This window comes from Oncorhynchus gorbuscha, linkage group LG01 (assembly GCF_021184085.1).
Source record: "Oncorhynchus gorbuscha isolate QuinsamMale2020 ecotype Even-year linkage group LG01, OgorEven_v1.0, whole genome shotgun sequence".
NCBI lineage: Eukaryota > Metazoa > Chordata > Actinopteri > Salmoniformes > Salmonidae > Oncorhynchus > Oncorhynchus gorbuscha.
In genome coordinates, this window is record NC_060173.1 from 16,979,714 (window position 1) to 17,001,117 (window position 21,404).

The 21,404-nt window shown below is 43.3% G+C and overlaps 1 protein-coding gene across 1 annotated transcript in view; it reads right to left on the reverse strand.

Moving 5' to 3' along the window:
- Positions 1–1,021: 1,021 nt before the first annotated feature.
- The window catches only part of tdrd12 (tudor domain containing 12), a 44,988-nt gene continuing 24,605 nt past the window's right edge, over positions 1,022–21,404 (reverse strand). Inside the window, exons 27-35 of the mRNA XM_046346193.1 lie at positions 18,397–18,489; positions 17,964–18,139; positions 17,142–17,663; positions 16,711–16,778; positions 13,963–14,056; positions 13,670–13,783; positions 13,264–13,417; positions 12,947–13,007; positions 1,022–2,950 (exon numbers count right to left, since the gene is read on the reverse strand). Of these exons, the coding sequence (XP_046202149.1) occupies positions 2,883–2,950; positions 12,947–13,007; positions 13,264–13,417; positions 13,670–13,783; positions 13,963–14,056; positions 16,711–16,778; positions 17,142–17,663; positions 17,964–18,139; positions 18,397–18,489 (1,350 nt within the window). The 3' untranslated portion in view covers positions 1,022–2,882. The remainder of the gene's footprint in view (positions 2,951–12,946; positions 13,008–13,263; positions 13,418–13,669; positions 13,784–13,962; positions 14,057–16,710; positions 16,779–17,141; positions 17,664–17,963; positions 18,140–18,396; positions 18,490–21,404) is intronic.

Consider the following 21,404-nt stretch of genomic DNA (forward strand, 5'->3'; position numbering starts at 1 on the left):
GAAACCTTGAGAGGAATCAAACTATGGCAAAAACACTAACAGAACCATCTTTTAAAGCTGTAATCAGCAGTTGAAACAAAATGTAAGCCTCACCAGTTTTGGTAAAAAGCTGAGTAATAGGCATGGAAAAATGCAACCACTCAAATTCATAGAGCTATTGATGCAAGGACTGACCAGCCATGATATTAAAATTATATTTTAACCATGTTTTGAGGTTATACAAATGTTTACATTTACTTTGTGAACAAACATTTGAGGAAAACATGCTTATATTTTGGGTTCTGATGGGGATTTATAAGTTATATTCTTCAAGAATCAATGGGTACATATATTTAAGTCCAAAAATGGATGTAGCAACTGCAGATTGGATGAACTAACCCATTAAATGGTCAATCTACATGCTTGGGTTAAATTAATCTACAATGGCTGCGTTTATACAGGCAGACCAATTTATTTTAATGCACAATTACAGTGCATTCAGAAAGTATTCAGACCCCTTGACTTTTTCCACATTTTGTTACGTTACAGCCTTATTCTAAAATTGTATGACCTTTTTTTTTTTTTTAAATCTTTTTTTTTCTTCAGCCACTCAGTGAAAAGGCACATGACAGCCCGCTTGGAGTTTACCAAAAGGCACCTAAAGACTCTCAGACCGTGAGAAACAAGATTCTCTGGTCTGATGAAACTAAGATTGAACTCTTTGGCCTGAATGCCAAGCATCACGTCTGGAGGAAACCTGGCACCAACCCTACGGTGAAGCATGGTGGTGGCTTCATCATACTGTGGGGATGTTTTTCAGCGGCAGGGACAGGGAGACTAGTCAGGATCGAGGGAAAGAGGAACGGAGCAAAGTACAGAGAGATCCTTGATGAAAACCTGCTCCAGAGCACTTCAGACTGGGGGGGAAGGTTCACCTTCCAACAGGACAATGACCCTAAGCATACAGCCAAGACAACACAGGAGTGGCTTTGGGAGAAGTCTGAATGTCCTTGAGTTGCCCAGCCAGAGCCTGGACTTGAACACAATCTAACATCTCTGGAGAGACCTGAAAATAGCTGTGCAAAAAAAAACATCCATTATTTTACCAGGTAAGTTGACTGAGAACACATTCTCATTTACAGCAACTGGGGAATAGTTACAATTCCAAGTGTTTACAATTTTTTACTACACAACCCACTCCACACTTCGTACGGGTGTTTTCATATTTAGCTTGGAATTTCATTGTACTGCTGAAAGGTTCATTTCTAGCATAGAAGACTACTGATAGAGTAGCTGTTGTTTTGTTAACTTTTATTTTGAAGGCTTTATTAAGGCCGAAGTTAATCTTTCGGTTCTTCTGGCGGGATTTGGGTCATACCGAATTCGTCCATGTATTGAAAGTAAAATCATTTATATTAGTTTACAACTATTGCAACTATTCCAAAACCATTGCACTTTAATTGAAAAATCACAGCAAAAATGCAGGTAGTCTGGAAGAACGTTCGTCTGAAAGTTGATTAATGGTCATTAAGGTTCTTGAAAAAAAATTGAGTTCCATAATGGAGCTTTAAACACCTCATGAGCAAAGCACAACCATCGGTCTTTATCATAACCCAAAATATTTGGTTTTATTACACCATTGTTTACAAATGACAATAATGTAAACAAACAATGTATAGCTTGGATGTCATGGACTGGTCCTCTCAGTTGGTAGAGCATGTCTCTTACAACAGCAGGATAGTTGGTTCAATTCCTAGGACCACTCATATGTAAAATAATGACGCACGAAGCATGCATGACTACGTCACTGTGGAGAAAAGCGTCTGGTAAATGGCATATATACTGTTAGTCCTTGCACGCAGTCTATGAATTTGAGGAGTTACATTTTACTAGCCCCATCCCTCAGCTGTATGCCAAAACAAGTGACATGGCAGCAGTTTTTCGAATCCCAGAATGTAGCTTCGATTTGTACATTTATGTCAAGTAGACACATGCTTGAAAACAAGGACTGGTTCACAAATTTTTGTTGTTTTCTTGAAATTGAACGTAACTTAAACCTATAATAAAACTGATTTGCGTTTTAGCTAACAACTATGTGTGAAAATGCTTATTGTAATCGTCCAGTCAAAAGTTCAGTTAACTCTTACCCAAATAATTTTGTTAACTCATCCTATACTCATGTGGCCAAAGCATAAATTGGAGGGGGGGGACACTTCAGACAGTTTCAGAAATGCCTTCCATTTCTTCATAGAGGATGATGAGCTGGCCAATCAGCAGTCTACTTGCTTGAATATGTTTTATGATGGGTAAACGCCCACACCATTCTGTTTTTGAGGTACGCCCACACCATTCTTTTGTTGAGGTACGCCCACATCATTCTAACACAGGAAAGCTCCTTTTTAACTTACTTTTTTTTTTAACTTCAGGATTTTGGCAATGAGGCCCTTTATCTACTTCCCCAGAGTCATATGAACTGGAGGATATCATTGTTATATCTGTGTCCAGTATGAAGGAAGTTAAAAGGGTGTTTCGCAAGCCAATTCTAACTAGCGTTAACACAATGACTGGACGTCATGGGTATCTACTAGTTTGTCAATTCCTAAGTAGTAAGTACTTTGATGTACTATTGTCGTAACAGATTTGAATACTCCATCATTATTCTCAATTCACTTGTGTTGAGTCTGATAGCATAACATCAAAAAATCTTTAAACAATAAACCTGAAAACATGGAATTGTCATATGAAATGTGCTAAAATAGCCAAAGAGATGTGTCCTTCAAGCAGACATGAACGAAGTGTAAAATAATTAACTGGCTGAATTTATGTATTTTGGGGGGGATTGGCACTAGATTCTTCTCAGTTGATGATTGGAGAGAGGATCGATGAGGGCCGTCTGTCTGCAGTCAGTCACTGCTACTGTCTGAGCTCACGTAGCAGCCTTCCTCCCCAGTGTGCCCCACAAAGCAGAGACCTGGGGAACACCAGCAACAGAACAAGGTGGTCAGTTAGAACTACACTGTATATGCAAAAGTATGTGGACACCCCTTCAAATGAGTGAATTTGGATATTTCAGCCACACCGTTGCTGACAGGTGTATACAATTGAGCACACAGCCATGCAATCGCTAGTCAAACATTGGCAGTAGAATGGCCTTACTGAAGAACTAAGTGACTTTCACCGTGGCACCGGTGAAACAAGTCAGTTCATCAAATTTCTACCTTGCTAGCGCTTCCCCAGTCAACTGTAACCACAGTTATTGTGAAGTAGAAACATCTAGGAGCAACAACGGCTCAGCTGTGAATTGGTAGGCTACACAAGCCCACAGAACAGGACCACTGAGTGCTGAAGCGCGTAAAAATGGTCTGTCCTTGGTTGCAACACATACTACTGAGTTCCAAACTGCCACTGGAAGCAACATCAGCACAAGCCCTGTTCATCGGGAGTTTCCTGATAAGGGTTTCCATGGCCGAGCAGCCGTACACACAAGCCTAAGATCCCCATGTGCAATGCCAAGCATCGGCAGGAGTGGTGTAAACCTGGCCGGTTTTTCATGGTCCAGACTAGGCACCTTACATCCAGTGAAGGGAAGTCAACACTACAGCATATGCCAGGAGAACGCTACCTGCCCAAATGGCATCTTTCTTGTACCCGAACAGAGTTCATCCTAAACCACGCCCCGTTAATCAGAGGGGCGTTCTACTACGCTTCCATTGGCTAGCTAGAGTTCTCTCACTCACAGGCGATCAGAGTAGAGACAGTGACCTTCCAAGATAAGGATGGAAAGTGTAATTTAACAAATTAGCTGCCTACCATAATGCAGGCCTATTATCATCATCATCATCATGTTTGGTAACATTTGCCCATATATTTATTTTCAGAGTTTGAATGAGTTGTAAAAATGTCAGGGAACTCTTGTGAATTCCCTCTATTGAAGGTGAGCTTAGTTAACGTAGGCTACTTAACATTACTAGCTCTGTATTTGAAGTTATAATATCATTAGTAGACTATTATCAGGTAAAAACATTCTAATTATTCATAATTTCTCAAATATTTATTCGCTAAGCATTCAGTCAAACACTATGCCATTGAATCTGTCTTTGAGCGTTAAGTGACGTTAATGGCTAGCTCGGTCCACGACATTATGTTATTACATTTTTCAATCTTGAAATACAAGGGAAAATGTTATTAAATCAGTGACAAATTTCGTGCCGGGGATGTTTTTCATGGATCGAGCAAAGTCCCTTAGTTCCAGTGAAGGGAAATCTTAACGCTACAGCATACAATGACATTCTAGACAATTCTTTGGCAACAGTTTGGGGAAGGCTCTTTCCTGTTTAAGCATTACAATGCCCCAATGCACAAACCGAGGTCAATACAAAAATGGTTTGTCGAGATAGGTGTGGAAGAACTTAACTGGCCAGCACAAAGCCCTGACCTCAACACCATTGAACACTTTTGAGATTAATTGGAACGCTGACTGCGAGCCAGGACTAATCGCCCAACATCGGTGCTTGACCTCACCTATGCTCTTGTGGCTGAATGGAAGCAAGTCCCTGGGGAAATGTTCCAACATCTAGTGGAAAGCCTTCCCAGAAAAGTGGAGGCTGTTATAGCAGCAAAGGGGGGGACCAACTCCATATTAATGCCCATGAGTTTGGAATGCGATGTTTGACGTGTCCACCTACTTTGAAAATGTAGACTATTTTGTTCTCTCTATGGCAAATTTTTATTTCACCTTTATTTAACCAGGAACAAGTTCCCATTTAAAACTGCGACCTGGCCAAGATAAAGCAAAGCGACAAAAACAGAACAACACAAACAAATGTATAGTTAATAATAGAAAAATAGCTAAATCTATGTACAGTGTGTGCAAATGTAGAAGAGTAGGGAGGTAAGGCAATAGGCCATAGAGGCGAAACAATTACAATTTAGCTTTAACACTTGAGAAATAGATGTGCAGATGATGATGTCAAAGTAGAGATTTTGGGTTGCAAGAGGGTAAGTAATAATATGGGGATGAGGAAGTTGGGTGTGCTATTTACAGATTGGTTGTGTAGTGCTATTTACAGATTGGTTGTGTACAGGTAAACTGCTCTGACAGCTGTTGCTTAAAGTTAGAGAGGGAGACATAAGACTCCAGCATCAGTGATTGTTGCAATTCATTCCAGTCATTGGTAGCAGAGAACTGGAAGGAAAGGCAGCCAAAGGAAGTGTTGACTTTGGGGATGACCAGTGGAATATACAGTTGAAGTCGGAAGATAACATAACCTTTAGCCAAATACATTTAAACTCAGTTTCACAATTCCTGACATTTAATCCTAGTAAAAATTCCCTGTCTTAGGATCACCACTTTATTTTAAGAATGTGAAATGTCTGAATAATAGCAGAGAGAAGGATTTATTTAAACTTTTATTTCTTACATCACATTCCTAGTGGGTCAGAAGTTTACATACACTCAACTAGTATTTGGTAGCAATGCCTTTAAAATTGCTTAACATGCTTAACAAGCTTCCCATAATAAGTTGGGTGAATTTTGGCCCATTCCTCCTGACAGAGCTGGTGTAACTGAGTCAGGTTTGTAGGCCTCCTTGCTCACACACTTTTTCAATTCTGCCCACAAATGTTCTACATGATTGAGGTCAGGGCTTTGTGATGGCCACTCCAATACCTTGACTTTGTTGTCATTAAGCCATTTTGCCACAACTTTGGAAGGATGCTTTGGGTCATTGTCCATTTGGAAGACCTATTTGCGACCAAGCTTTAATGTCCTGACTGATGTCTTGAGATGTTGCTTCAATATATCCACATCATTTTCCAACCTCATGATGCCATCTATTTTGTGAAGTACACCAGTCCCTCCTGCAGCAAAGCACCCCCACAACAAGATGCTGCCACCCCCGTGCTTCACGGTTGGGATGGTGTTCTTCAGCTTGCAAGCCCCCCCCCCCTTCTCCTCCTAACATAACAATGGTCATTATGACCAAACAGTTCTATTTTTTGTTTCATCAGACCAGAGGACATTTCTCTAAAAAGTAAAATCTTTGTACCCATGTGGAGTTGCAAACCGTTGTCTGGCACATTTTATGGCGGTTTTGGAGCAGGGGCTTCTCCCGTGCTGAGTGGCCTTTCAGGTTATGTTGATATAGGACTGTGGATACAGATATTGTTGTACCGGTTTCCTCCAGCATCTTCACAAGGTAATCACAAGGTAATTTTGTTGTTCTGGGATTGATTTGCACTTTTCGCACCAGAGGAACATTCATCTCTAGGAGACAGAACGAGTCTCATTCCTGAGCAGTATGACGGCTGCGTGGTCTCATGGTGTTTATACTTCCGTGCTATTGTTTGTACAGATGAACATGGTACGTTCAAGTGTTTGGAAATTGCTCCCAAGGATGAGCAAGACTTGTGGAGGTCTACAATGTATTTTCTGTGGTCAAAGAGGAGCAAAAAGGCAAGCAAAGAGGCACTGAGTTTGAAGGTAGGCCTTGAAATACATCCACAGGTACACCTCCAATTGACTCAAATTATGTCAATTAGCCTATCAGAAGCTTTTAATGCCATTATTTTCTGGAATTTTCCAAGCTCTTTAAAAAGGCACAAATTATGTCAATTAGCCTATCAGAAGCTTCTAATGCCATTATTTTCTGGAATTTTCCAAGCTCTTTAAAAAGGCACAGTCAACTTAGCGTATGTAAACTTCTGACCCACTGGAATTATGATACAGTGAATTATAAGTGAAATAATCTGTCTGTAAATAATTGTTGGGAAAATTACTTGTGTCATGTACAAAGTAGATGTCCTAACCGTCTTGCCAAAACTATGTTTTGTTAACAAGAAATGTGTGCAGTGGTTGAAAAACAAGTTAATGACTGCCACCTAAGTGTATGTAAACTTCAACTGCACCTGCTGGAGCGTGTGCTACGGGTGGGTGTTGCTATGACCAGTGAGCTGAGATAAGGTGAGGCTTTACCTAGCAACGACTTATAGTTGACCTGGAGCAAGTGGGTTTGGCGACGAATATTTAGTGAGGGCCAGCCAACGAGAGCATAAAGGTCACAGTGGTGGGTAGTATATGGGGCTTTGGTGACAAAATAGATGGCACTGTGATAGACTACGACCAGTTTGCTGAGAAGAGTGTTGGAGGCTATTTTGTAAATGACATCGCCGAAATCAAGGATCGGTAGGATAGTCAGTTTTACGAGGGTATGTTTTGGCAGCATGAGTGAAGGAGGCTTTGTTGCGAAATAGTAAGCCGATTCTAGATTTAATTTTGGATTGGAGATGCTTAATGTGAGTCTGGAAGGAGAGTTTACAGTCTAACCAGACACCTACCGTAATTGCTGGACTATTAAGCGCACCTGAATATAAACAGCACCCACTGAATTATTTAAAAAATATGTATTTTATACATAAATAAGCTGCACCCGTCTATAAGCCGCAGGTGCATACCGGTACATTGAAACAAAATAACTTTACACAGCCTTTAAACGAAACACGGCTTGTAACAAAAATTAAACAGTGGCCTACCAAGAAAGTCTTTGGTCACTATCTTCCTCCTCCTGTGCACTGAAACCACTGAAGCCATCTCCTTCGGTGTCGGAGTTGAATAGCCTCAGAATTGCTTCATCCGATGTTGGATCGTTTTCATTGTCGCTCTAGTCACTTTCATCCGGAGGCAAATACCCCGCTGAGCTCATGCTGCCCCTTCAACACGCAGGAGTCCAGCGTTTCGAAACCCGTTGATGATAGTAGATTTTTTGACAATGCTTCACGCTGTCAGGACCCACTGGCAGACTTTACCTTAAGTTGCTCTTCGCATGTGGCCCGTTTTAGTGAAGGATTTCTCCCCTCTTGTCATCCAAGCCTCCCACTGAACAAGGAGCGCCACCTTAAATGCACGATTTACACTGATGTCGAGTGTCTGCAAATACTTTGGGCCATCTGCTTTTCTTCCCTCTGAAAGCTTTTGTTGTCTTTTTGCACTGAGTCAGTTCCTCACGCTGCCGTTTCCAACGTCTTATCATCGACTCATTAAGGCCAAGCTCCCGTTCAGCAGCTCTATTTCCTTTTCCAAAAGCCAGATCGATCGCCTTCAACTTGAAAGCTGCATCATATATGCGTTTCTCCGTGGCTTTGCCATGATGAGGGTGACAAAATTACTACCGTAATCAGAATGATTGGAAGTTTGAGCGCGCTCGATTTACGTCACATTATGTGACGGTGCTCAGTTTTTTGGCGGCATGAATCTTGTGAAAGCGGGAAAAATCCATAAATTAGCCGCGTCATTGTATAAACCGCGAGGTTCAAAGCATGGGAATAAAGTGGCGGCTTAAAGTCCGGAAATTACGGTAATTATTTGAAGCTGTCCACATATTCTAAGTCAAAACCGTCCAGTAGTGATGCTAGTTGGGCAGCAATCGGTTGAAGAGCACGCACTTAATTTTATTTATGCATTTAAAAGCAGTTGGAGGCCACGGAAGGAGTGTTGTATGGCATCAAAGCTCATCTGGAGGTTTGTTAAGTGTCCAAAGAAGGGCCAGATGTAAACAGAATGGTGTCGTCTGCGTAGAGGTGGATCAGAGAATCACCAGCAGCAAGAGCGACATCATTTATATACACAGAGAAAAGAGTCGGCCCGAAAATTGAACCTTGTGGCACCCCCATAGAGACTGCCAGAGGTCCGGGCAACAGGCCCTCCGATTTGACACACTGAATTTTATCTGAGAAGTACTTGGTGAGCCAGGCGAAGCAGTCATTTGAGAAACAAAGGCTATGGGAGTCTGCCGATAAGAATGTGGTGATTGACAGTGTCGAAAGCCTTGGCCAGGTCGATGAAGATGGCTGCACAGCACTGTCTTTTATCGATGGCGGTTATGATATCGTTTAGGACCTTGAGTGTGGCTGAGGTGAACCCATGACCAGCTCGGAAACCAGATTGCATAGTGGAGAAGGTACGGTGGGATTCTAAATGGTCGGTGATCTGTTTGTTAACTTGGCTTCTGAAGATTTTAGAAAGGCAGGGCTGGATGGATATAAGTCTATAACAGTTTGGGTCTATTTGAAGAAGGGAATGACTGAGGCAGCTTTCCATACAGGTCACTGACCATCTCGAATCCCACCGTACCTTCTCCGCTGTGCAATCTGGTTTCCGAGCCGGTCACGGGTACACCTCAGCCACGCTCAAGATACTAAACGATATCATAACCGCCATAGATAAAAGACAGTACTGTGCAGCCGTCTTCATTGACCTTGCCAAGGCTTTCGACTCTGTCAATCACCATATTCTTATCGGCAGACTCAGTAGCCTCATTTTTTCTGATGACTGCCTTGCCTGGTTCACCAACTACTTTGCAGACAGAGTTCAGTGTGTCAAATCAGAGGGCATGCTGTCCGGTCCTCTGGCAGTCTCTATGGGGGTGCCACAGGGTTCAATTCTCAGGCCGACTCTTTTCTCTGTATATATCAATGATCTTGGTCTTGCTGTGGGCGATTCCCTGATCCACCTCTACGCAGACGACACCATTCTGTATACTTCCGGCCCGTCCTTGTACACTGTGCCATCTAACCTCCAAACGAGCTTCAATGCCAGACAACACTCCCTCCGTGGCCTCCAACTGCAATTAAACGCTAGTAAAACCAAATGCATGCTTTTCAACCGTTCGCTGCCTGCACCCGCACGCCCGACTAGCATCACCACCCTGGATGGTTCCGACCTAGAATATGTGGACATCTATAAGTAGCTAGGTGTCTGGCTAGACTGTAAACTCTCCTTCCAGACTCATATCAAACATCTCCAATCTAAAATCAAATCTAGAGTCGGCTTTCTATTCCGCAACAAAGCCTCCTTCACTCACGCCGAAAAAACGTACCCTAGTAAAACTGACTATCCTACCGATCCTCGACTTCGGCGATGTCATCTACAAAATAGCTTCCAACACTGGATGCAGTTTATTACAGTGTCATCCGTTTTGTTACTAAAGCACCTTATACCACCCACCACTGCGACCTGTATGCTCTAGTCGTCTGGCCCTCGCTACATATTCGTCGCCAGACCCACTGGCTAAAGGTCATCTACAAGTCCATGCTAGGTAAAGCTCCGCCTTATCTCAGTTCACTGGTCACGATGGCAACACCCACCCATAGCACGTGCTCCAGCAGGTGTATCTCACTGATCATCCCTAAAGCCAAAACCTCATCCTCAGCCTTTCGTTCTAGTTCTCTGCTGCCTGTGACTGGAACGAATTGCAAAAAAAATAATAATAGCTGAAGTTGGAGACTTTTATCTCCCTCACCAACTTCAAACATCTGCTATCTGAGCAGCTAACCGATCACTGCAGCTGTACATAGTCCATCGGTAAATAGCCCACCCAATTTTACCTACCTCTTCCCCATACTGTTTATATTTATTTACTTTTCTGCTCTTTTGCACACCAATATCTCTACCTGTACATGACCATCTGATCATTTATCACTCCAGTGTTAATCTGCAAAATTGTAATTATTCGCCTACCTCCTCATGCCTTTTGCACACTATGTATATAGACTACTGTGTTATTGACTTGTTAATTGTTTACTCCATGTGTAACTCTGTGTTGTTGTCTGTTCACACTGCTATGCTTTATCTTGGCCAGGTTGCAGTTGCAAATGAGAACTTGTTCTCAACTAGCCTACCTGGTTAAATAAAGGTGAAATTAAAATAAAATTAAAATACTTTGGGGATCTCAGAATATACGAAAGAGAGGTTGAACAGGCTAGTAATAGGGGTTGCAACAATTTTGGCATATAATTTTAGAAAGAGAGAGTCCAGATTGTGTAGGCCAGCTGATTTGTAGGGATCCAGATTTTTCAGCCCTTTCAAAACATCAGCTGTCTGGATTTGTGTGAAGGAGAAGCTGCTGCAGGGGGTGAAGAGCTGTTGGCCGGGGTAGGGGTAGCCAGGTGGAAAGCATGGCCAGCCGTAGAAAAATGCTTATTGAAACTATCGATTATTGTAGATTTATCGGTGGTGACACTGTTTACTATCCTCAGTGCAGTGGGCAGCTGGGAGGAGGTGCTCTTATTCTCCATGGACTTTACAGTGTCACAAAACTTTTCGGAATAAGGATGCAAATTTCTGTTTGAAAAAGCTAGCCTTTGCTTTCCTAACTGACTGAGTACATTTGTTCCGGTCTTCCCTGAGACGTTGCATATTGTGGGGCGTGAAAGCATTACTGGAGCCTCCTTGTCATTTTAAGAGGCTTGATACAATGATAGAAAGTGAGTGAAACTTGTTAAAGGTTAAATAAATACATTTTAAAAAGTGTTTTGGGGCGGTAGCTACAGCGGGGAGAACAAGTATTTGATATCCTGCAAAATCGGCAGTGTTTCCTACTTTCAAAGCATGTACAGGTCTGTAATTGTTATCATAGGTACACTTCAACTGTGAAAAATGGAATCTAAAACAAAAATCCAGAAAATCACATTGTATGATTTTTAAGTAATTAATTTGCATTATATTGCATGACATAAGTATTTGATACATCAGAAAAGCAGAACTTAATATTTGGTACAGAAACCTTTGTTTGCAATTACAGAGATCATACGTTTCCTGTAGTTCTTGACCAGGTTTGTACACACTGCAGCAGAGATTTTGGCCCACTCCTCCATACAGACCTTCTCCAGATCCTTCAGGTTTCGGGGTTGTTGCTGAGCAATATGGACTTTCAGCTCCCTCCAAAGATTTTCTATTGGGTTCAGGCCTGGAGACTGGCTAGGCCACTCCAGGACCTTGAGATGCTTCTTACGGAGCCACTCAGTTGCCCTGGCTGTGTGTTTCGGGTCATTGTCATGCTGGAAGACCCAGCCACAACCCATCTTCAATGCTCTTACTGAGGGAAGGAGGTTGTTGGCCAAGATCTCACGACACATAGCCCCATCCATCCTCCCCTCAATAAGGTGCAGTCGTCCTGTCCCCTTTGCATAAAAGCATCCCCAAAGAATGTTGTTTCCACCTCCATGCTTCACGGTTGGGATGGTGTTCTTTGGGCTGTACGCAAACATGGCGAGTGTAGTTTAGACCAAAAAGTTATATTTTTTTCTCAGCAGACCACATGACCTTCTCCCATTCCTCCTCTGGATCATCCAGATGGTCATTGGCAAACTTCAGACGGGCCTGGACAAGTGCTGGCTTGAGCAGGGGGACCTTGCGTGCGCTGCAGGATTTTAATCCATGACGGCGTAGTGTGTTTCTAATGATTTTCTTTGAGACTGTGGTCCCAGCTCTCTTCAGGTCATTGACCAGGTTCTGCCGTGTAGTTCTGGGCTGATCCCTCACCTTCCTCATGATCATTGATCCCCCACAAGGTGAGATCTTGCATGGAGCCCCAGACTGAGGGTGATTGACCGTCATCTTGAACTTCTTCCATTTTCTAATAATTGCACCAACAGTTGTTGCCTTCTCACCAAGCTGCTTGCCTAGTGTCCTGTAGCCCATCCCAGCCTTGTGCAGGTCTACAATTTTATCCCTGATGTCCTTACACAGCTCTCTGGTCTTGGCCATTGTGGAGAGGTTGGCGTCTGTTTGATTGAGTGTGTGGACAGGTGTCTTTTATACAGGTAACGAGTTCAAACAGGTGCAGTTAATACAGGTAATGGAGAACAGGAGGGATTCTTAAAGAAAAACTAACAGGTCTGTGAGAGCCGGAATTCTTACTGGTTGGTAGGTGATCAAATACTTATGTCATTCAATAAAATGCAAATTAATTACTTAAAAATCATACAATGTGATTTTCTGTATTTTTGTTTTAGATTCTGTCTCTCACAGTTGAAGTGTACCTATGATAAAAAATTACAGACCTCTACATGCTTTGTAAGTAGGAAAACCTGCAAAATCGGCAGTGTATCAAATACTTCTTCTCCCCACTGTAACCGACTGCAAATAACTCCTAGCTTCTGGAATTTAGTACAAATGATTCTAAAATCTTACCATTTGTAGTCTTCTTTTCATCTTCCTCAAATCGGTCGAAATCCAAACTAACAAAAGCACTCTGAGGACATCACAATTCACCTTAATCAATATTCATTATGAATAAACAATGAGGCATGACTTCACTAGAACATTCTGTTACTGTAAGCAAAACTCTGACAACTCCTCATCTGAAGGGCCGTGTCTTGTATTTTTTAGTTCTCAAATGCCAAAAGGACAAAATATCCAAAGTATGTTTACCTACAGGTATTGCTAGCTGTACAAAGGAGGTTAGGAGATAGACATACTATATTTTTCCCTTTAATGAAAAGCACTACCTTTTGCTTGAGGAGCATCTTCCAGTCTCCCCTCTCCTGTTTGACGAGCCGGATGACTGGCTCATTGCACTTCATCTCCCAGGAGGACCTCTCTGCAGTGATGTTACCGTGGAGCTCCAGGTCAGCACGATAAGGCCTGTCATTCACACATGCACTATAGGCAATAGTTAGAGATGTAATATCAAATTAAATGCTTCTCTCATTTGTGATGCAGGGAATTACAGCCCCAATGTTGACTTCAACCTGCACACACAATGTTACCATGCACGGGGAGTTCTTTAAAAAAAAAAGTTTTTTTTTTTATACATAGAATATAAACATTAACAGCTCAGCACTTGCCTCAAGCTACTTACGATTATTTTTATATTTATATATGTTCAGGTGGTTGAAAGGACACATGACAGACCTGTACACCACTCTGTCAGGGAAGAATTCACATCTCTGATCCACTGGTTCTCTGAGCTTTATGTTCAGTGTGACTGTGTCATCTCTCTGGAACCACTTGATCTGTGGATGGAAACTGAAAAAGACTAACTAAATGTAAATCTGCGATGGATTAGAGTCAGTTCAGTCAATTCATATATTTATTAAGTAAACTGATTTTAAAAATGGAATTGACCCCATGCAACACTGATGCGCAATACGTAAATAGAAAATCAGCTTAATTTGACTATTCAGAAATATAAGGGATACGAATACCTTTTTGGTGCATCCACATCAACCTTGACAACACTGATGACTTTCTCACCGTTGACTTGCTGGCCGTTGACTTGCTTCTCATCGATCAAATGACCTGAATAAGACAAATCAAACTTTGTCACATGCGCCGAATACAACAAGTGTAGACCTTCCCGTGAAATGCTTAATTATACAAGCCCTTAACCAACAATGCAGTTCAAGAAGAGTTAAGAAAATATTTACATTTATTTTTATAAAAACACAATAACAAGGCTATAGACAGAGGGTACATGTACCGAGTCAGTGTGCGGGGGTACAGCTTAGAGGTAATTTGTACATGTAGGTAGGGGTGAAGTGACAATGCATAGATAATAAACAGCGGGTTGCAACAAATGGAGGGGGGGGGTCAATGTAGTAGTCTGGTGGCCATTTGATTAATTGTTCAGCAGTCTTATGGCTTAAGGGTAGAAGCTGTTCAGGAGCTTTTTGGTCTTAGACTTGGCGCTCTGGTACCGCTTGTCGTGCAGTAGCAGAGAAAACAGTCTATGACTTGGGTAACTGGTGTCTCTGAAAATGTTATGGGCTTTCCTCTAACACGCCTATTATATAGGTCCTGGATTGCAGGAAGCTTGGCCCCAGTGATGTACTGGGTCGTCCGCACTACCTTCTGTAGCGCCTTACGGTCAGATGCTGAGCAGTTGCCATACCAGGTAGTGATGCAACCGGTCAGGATGCTCTCGATGGTGCAGCTGTAGAACTATGAAGATGTGGGGACTCTTGACATATTTTTCAGTCTCCTGATGGGGAAAAGGTTTTGTTGTGCCCTCTTCACGACTGCATTGGTGTGTTTGGACCATGATAGATTGTTGGTGATGTGGACACCAAGGAACTTGAAACTCCCGACCTGCTCCACTACAGCCCCGTTGATGTTAATAGGGGCCTGTTCGGCCCACCTTTTCCTGTACTCCACGATCAGTTCCTTTGTCTTGCTCACATTGAGGGAGAGGTTGTTATGCTGAGGGAGAGGTGGTTGTCTGACCTCCTCCCTATAGGCTGCCTCATCGTTGTCGATGATCAGGCCTACCACTTGAGTCATCAGCAAACTTAATGATGGTGTTGGAGTCGCGTTTGGCCACCCAGTTGTGGGTGAACAGGAGGGGACTAAGTACACACCCCTGAGGGGCCCCATTGTTGAGGATCAGCATGGCAGACGTGTCGTTGCCTACCCTTACCACCTGGGGGCTGACTGTCAGGAAGTCCAAGATCCAGTTGCAGAGGGAGGTGTTTAGCTCCAGGGTCCTTCGTTTAGTGATGAGCTTTGTGGGTGTAACCGGAGTGAAATGGCTAGCTAGTTAGCAGGGTGTGCGCTAATAGTGTTTCGGTGACTTCACCTCGCTTTGAGACCTTGAAGTAGTTGTTCCCCTTGCTCTGCAAGGGCCCCGGCTTTTGTGGAGCGATGGGTAACGATGCGTCGAGGGTGGCTGTTGTCAATGTGTGCAGAGGGTCCCTGGTTCAAGTCCAGGTAGGGGCGAGGAGAGGGACAGCTATACTGCTATACTGTTACATGGGCACTGTGGTGTTGAACACTGAGCTGTAGTCAATGAACAGCATTCTCACATAGGTGTTCCTTTTGTCCTAGTGGGAAAGGTCCGTGTGGATTGAGATTGCCTCATCTGTGGACCTGTTGGGGTGGTATACAAATTGGAGTGGGTCTAGGGTATCCGGGAGGATGCTGTTGATGTAATCCATGATCAGACTTTAAAAGCACTTCATGGCTACCGGTGTGAGTGCTACGGGGTGGTAATCATTTTTGGCAGGTTACCTTCGCTTCCTTGGGCACAGGGACTATGGTGGTCTGCTTGAAACATGTAGCTATTACAGAGTCAGTCAGGAAGAGGTTGACAATGTCAGTGAAGACACTTGCCAGTTGGTCTGTGCATGATTTGAGTACACGTCCTGGTAATCCATCTGGTTCCGTGGCTTTGTGAATGTTGACCTGTCTAAAAGTCTTGCTCACAGGCTACCGAGAGCGTCATTACCCAGAACAGCTGGTGCTCTCGTGCATGCTTCAGTGTTGCTTGCCTCGAATCGAGCATAAAAGGCATTTAGCTCGTTTGGTTGGCTCACGTTATTGGGCAGCTCGCGTCTGGGTTTCCCTTTATAGTCCACAATAGTTTTCGGTGCGGATGTTGCCTGTAATCCATGGCTTCTGGTTTGGATATGTACGCACGGTCACTGTGGGGACGACGTCGTAAATGCACTTATTGATGAAGCCGACAACTGAGATGGAAAATTCCTCAATGCCATTGGATGAATCCCAGAACATATTCCAGTCTGTGCAAACAAAACAACCCTGTAGCGTAGCATCCGCGTCATCTGACCACTTCCGTATTGAGCGAGTCACTGGTACTTCCAGCTTTAGTTTTTGCTTGTAAGCAGGAGGATATAATTATAGTCAGATTTGCCAAATGGAAGGTGGGGGAGAGCTTTGTATCCATCTCTCTGTGTGGAGTAAAGGTGGTCTAGAGTGGTTTTCCTCTGGTTGCACATGTGACATGCTTGGAGTAGTATGAAGAGCCAGCCTTATGAGATACAACAATGGTGAATGGCATATTAGAATACTCAAAATATTTGAGTCTTTATACATCTTTGTTGATCATTATCAACTTCTGTTTTCACCAATAGTGAATGTCATGGTTCAGACAGGCATACAGTAAATGTACTTTTTGTACATTGTTGATCACTATCAAACTAAAATACTTTTCATACCATTTTCAATGGGGCAGGGAACTGCAGAAATCCAGTCTTTGGGGGTGAATCTTTGTAGAGCTGTATGCCTGCATGACAACACAAGTCTTGTGAACATCACATGTTGAAGTGAGATCAACGCAACACTAGCCATGGATCCCATTTAGAGCACTCAGCACAGTTGTAAGCCTAAGAACACTAGCTAAATCAACATTTTTTCCACATCATGTCAATTAAATTATGTTGAACCAATGTGTAATAGACGTTAAATTGACGTCTGTGGCCAGTGGGATATCACGGGTCGGGAGCAGAGCTGCACTGTATAGTGAAAGAATCAAACATCAGAAAATGTATTTCTATTGACCGACTGCATCAAAGAAAAACAATACTAAGAACAGTAAGCGAGCAGCAAGGAAGAAGCACGTTTCCCAGTGAAAATGAAGAACACCAACCTCCGTGTTTGTGTGGCGCCTTGGAGGTTAGCTATGAGGCTCCTCCACTGCTCCATTTTGGGGTCGTTGTGCTCAGTTGTTGGGGCAGGTAACTGTGGCTCACTAGTTGATGGGAGTGGGGCAGATATCTGGGCTTCGCTAGGTGTTGGGAGAGGGGAAGGTATCTGGGTCCTGTCCACGAGTGTTGGTAGTTGAGCCTCGCTCGGATCAGGAACTGCTGCTAATGGGGCCTCCTGTGGCTTGGGAGAGAGCTGGGACGGGTATATAAAGACATCGTTCATCCGAGGCTGGGGTGCATGAGCAAAGACTTTCTGGTCCATCTGGTGCAGATCTGCTGAGGCCTTCATATGGCACTGGGACAAGTCTGTCTGGGCATGAAGCACAGATGTTTGGGTCTGGGGCAGGTCTACAGAAACCTCTTGGCCACAGTGTAAGCGCTCGACAGCTGCCCTCATCCTGTAGACCAGGGCCTCCTCTGCAGCCTGCACCTTGTCCTCCAAGGTCACCCCAGAGCCATCCGGCCTAACAAACAAACAAACGAGTCACGACACACAATCGTAATAGGTTGGTAATGCAGTGCTCTCATTAAGTACTGAGGATTTTTTTTAAATGTAGGATTGACCGCCATGTCCTATGTGATGTAACTCCCATATCTGCACACAGCCCCTGGTGTAGCAGCATCCATTTTAACATGCTGTATTACATTGTGCCGTATTATAAGTGGAGAATGCTGTTGGATGTCAGTGTACAGTGTCTTGTGTTATGGAAGTCCCATGGTGCACGAAAGCCTGGTTACCCATGGGCATAGAGGACTGAACTCACACCGTGGTGAGCGGGGCATCCCCAGCACTGGCTCCAGGCCCAGCCCCCTGGCAGAGCTCATTCAGCAGGTCCAGGTGCTGAGGGTTGCTGGTACCCATCCCCGTGCTCAGGATCTCAGCGTGGACGTTGTATTCATTTATGAAGGTCTTCAGGCCTGGTAGTCGTGTCATCCGCACCTGAGAACAAAGCACATTTTTACATTTTAGAAATTTTGCAGACACTCTTATCCAGAGCCATTTACTGGAGCAATTAGGGTTAAATGCCTTGCACAGACAGATTTTACACCTAGTCGGCTCTAGGATTCAAACCAGCAACCTTTCGTTTACTGGCCTAACGCTCTTAACCGCTAGGCTACCTGCCGCACAAGGATTAAGTGTTTGTGTTGAAGATTTGTTGAAATTCAGCTGTCTGTAGTTGTAGTAGAAGAACCTACCATAGGATCTACGAAGACGGTGTTTCCCAAACACAGAACAACCTTGGCTTGGTGCTGCAAGCCTTTGATCTTCTGACTGATGGCCCTGGTGACCTGAAACCACACCATTAGAATAATGTCATTGTAACCTGTTGTTCTAGAGTCATTAGTTATACACTTTGAAAAGGTAAAGGTCCAACAATAGCAATTGGTATTCACAATATGAGTCTCAGCAATCACATTCCACCACGCCCAGAAATGAATCTATTCCACCACGCCAAGAAATCTGTTCCTTTTATTCTCTGTTCCCAACGCACTAGACGACCAGTTCTTATAGCCTTCAGCCATAACCTTTTCTTACTTCTCCTCTGGTGATGTAGAGGTTAACCCAGGCCCTGTAGCCCCCAGTTCCACTCCTATTCCCCAGGCGCCATCATTTGTTGACTTCTGTAACTGTAAAAGCCTTGGTTTCATGCATGTTAACAACAGAAGCCTACTCTCTAAGTTCGTTTTATTCACTGCTTTAGCACACTCCACCAACCTTGATGTCCTAGCAGCGTCAATCCTGGCTTAGGAAGGCCACCAAAAATTCAGAAATTTCCATCCAAACTACAACATTTTTCCAACAAGATAGAACTGCCAAAAGGGGTGGAGTTGCAATCTACTACCGAGATAGTCTGCAGAGTTCTGTCATGCATTCCAGATCTGTGCCCAAAAAGTTCGAGATTCTACTTATAAAAATCCACCTTTCCAGAAATAAGTCTCTCACTGCTGTCGCTTGTTATAGGCCCCCCTCAGCCCCCAGCGTGCCCTGGACACAATATGTGAAATAATTGCCCCCCATTTATCTTCGGAGTTCGTACTGTTAGGTGACCTAAACTGGGATATGCTGAACACCCCGGCCATCCTACAATCAAATCATCAAGGAACCTACCAGGTACAACCCTAAATCTGTAAACACGGGCACGTTCATAGATATCATCCTGACAAACTTGCCCTCTAAATACACCTCTGCTGTATTGAACCAGGATCTCAGTGATCACTGCTTCATTGCCTGCGTCCGTAATGGGTCCGCGGGCAACAACCACACCTCCTCACTGTCAAACGCTCCCTAAAACACTTCAGCGAGCAGGCCTTTCTGATCTAAGTGGCCCGGGTATCCTGGAAGGATATTGACCTCATCCCATCAGTAGAGGATGCCTGGTTATTCTTTAAAAGTGCTTTCCCCACCACCTTAAAAAAGCATGCCCCATTCAAAAAAATGTTGAACTAAGAACAGTTATAGCCCTTGGTTCACTCCAGACTTGACCAGAACAAAAACATCCTGTTGCGTACTGCATTAGCATCGAATAGCCCCCGCGATATGCAATTTTTAAGAGAAGACAGGAACCAATATACACAGGCAGTTAGGAAAGCAAAGGCTAGCTTTTTTCAAACAAAAATGTGCATCCTGTAACAAACTCCAAAACGTTCTGGGACACTGTAAAGTCCATGGAGAATAAGAGCACATCCTCACAGCTGCCCACTGCACTGAGGATAGGAAACACTGTCATCACCGACAAATCCACTATAATTGAGAATTTCAATAAGCATTTTTCTATGGCTGGCCATGCTTTCCACCTGGCTACCCCTACCCCAGACAACAGCTCTGTACCCCCCACAGCAACTTGCCCAAGCCTCCCACACTTCTCCTTCACCCAAATCCAGATAGCTAATGTTCTGAAAGAGCTGCAAAATGTGGACCCCTACAAATCAGCTGGGCTAGACAATCTGGACCCTCTCTAAATTGTTGCAACCCCTATTACTAGCCTGTTCAACCTCTCATTCGTATTGTCACAGATGCCTAAAGATTGGAAAGACGCGCGGTCATCCCCCTCTTCAAAGGGGAAGACACTCTAGATTAGAGGTCAACCGATTATGATGTTTCAACGCCGATACAGATTATTGGAGGACCAAAAAAGCCAATACCGATTTAAACGGCAGATTCCTTTTTCAATTTATTTGTAATAATAATACTGAATGAACACTTATTTTAACTTAATATAATCCATCAATAAAATCAATTTAGCCTCAAGTAAATAATGGAACATGTTCAATTTGGTTTAAATAATGCAAAAACAAAGTCTTGGAGAAGAAAATAAAAGCGCAATATGTGCCATGTAAGAAAGCTAACATTTCAGTTCCTTGCTCAGAACATGAGAACATATGAAAGCTGGTGGTTCATTTTAACATGAGTCTTCAATATTCCCAGGTAAGAAGTTTTAGGTTGTAGTTATTATAGGAATTATAGGACTCCCTCTCTCTATACCATTTGTATTTCATTAACCTTTGACTATTGGATGTTCTTATAGGCACTTTAGTATTGCCAGTGTAACAGTATAGCTTCCGTCCCTCCCCTCGCAACAGTCACCATCAAAGTAGCGTTGCAGAGCAAGGGGAACAACTACTAGAAGGTTCAGAGCGAGTGATGTTTGAAACGCTATTAGCGTGCGCTAACTAGCTAGCCATTTCACTTCGGTTACACCAGCCTCATCTCTGGAGTTGATAGGCTTGAAGTCATAACTGGTTCTGGTTGGAGCGAGTGGTCGCATCTGCACTTCGCTCCCGCGGGTAGTATAACTTTTTCATTATATTATATTTCATTATAGCATAACGGTTTGATTTGTCTAATCTTAGCAATTTCTTCTCAGCTAGCTACATAGCCGTCTTTGTATCAAAGATAATTGCGTAATTGTCGTATTTCGCCGTCCTAACGTAGTCTTCACTACCCAGCTAGCTAACGTCCACTGATTAGCTGCACTGGAGAAACTATTACACTCAACTGAACGAATTGATTAGTGTAGTGTTAGCTAGCTACATAGCTGTCTTTGCTGTCTTCGTATCATCGTATCCAAGATAATTGTGTTGTTTAGGTTTAGAGTGTGTAGTCTTAGAGTGATTATCTTAATTTACCGAGGTTAGCTAGCCAGCTATTTGTCGTCCTTAACGTAGGAGACTCTGCTAGCTAGCCAACAGCTAGCCAACAGCTA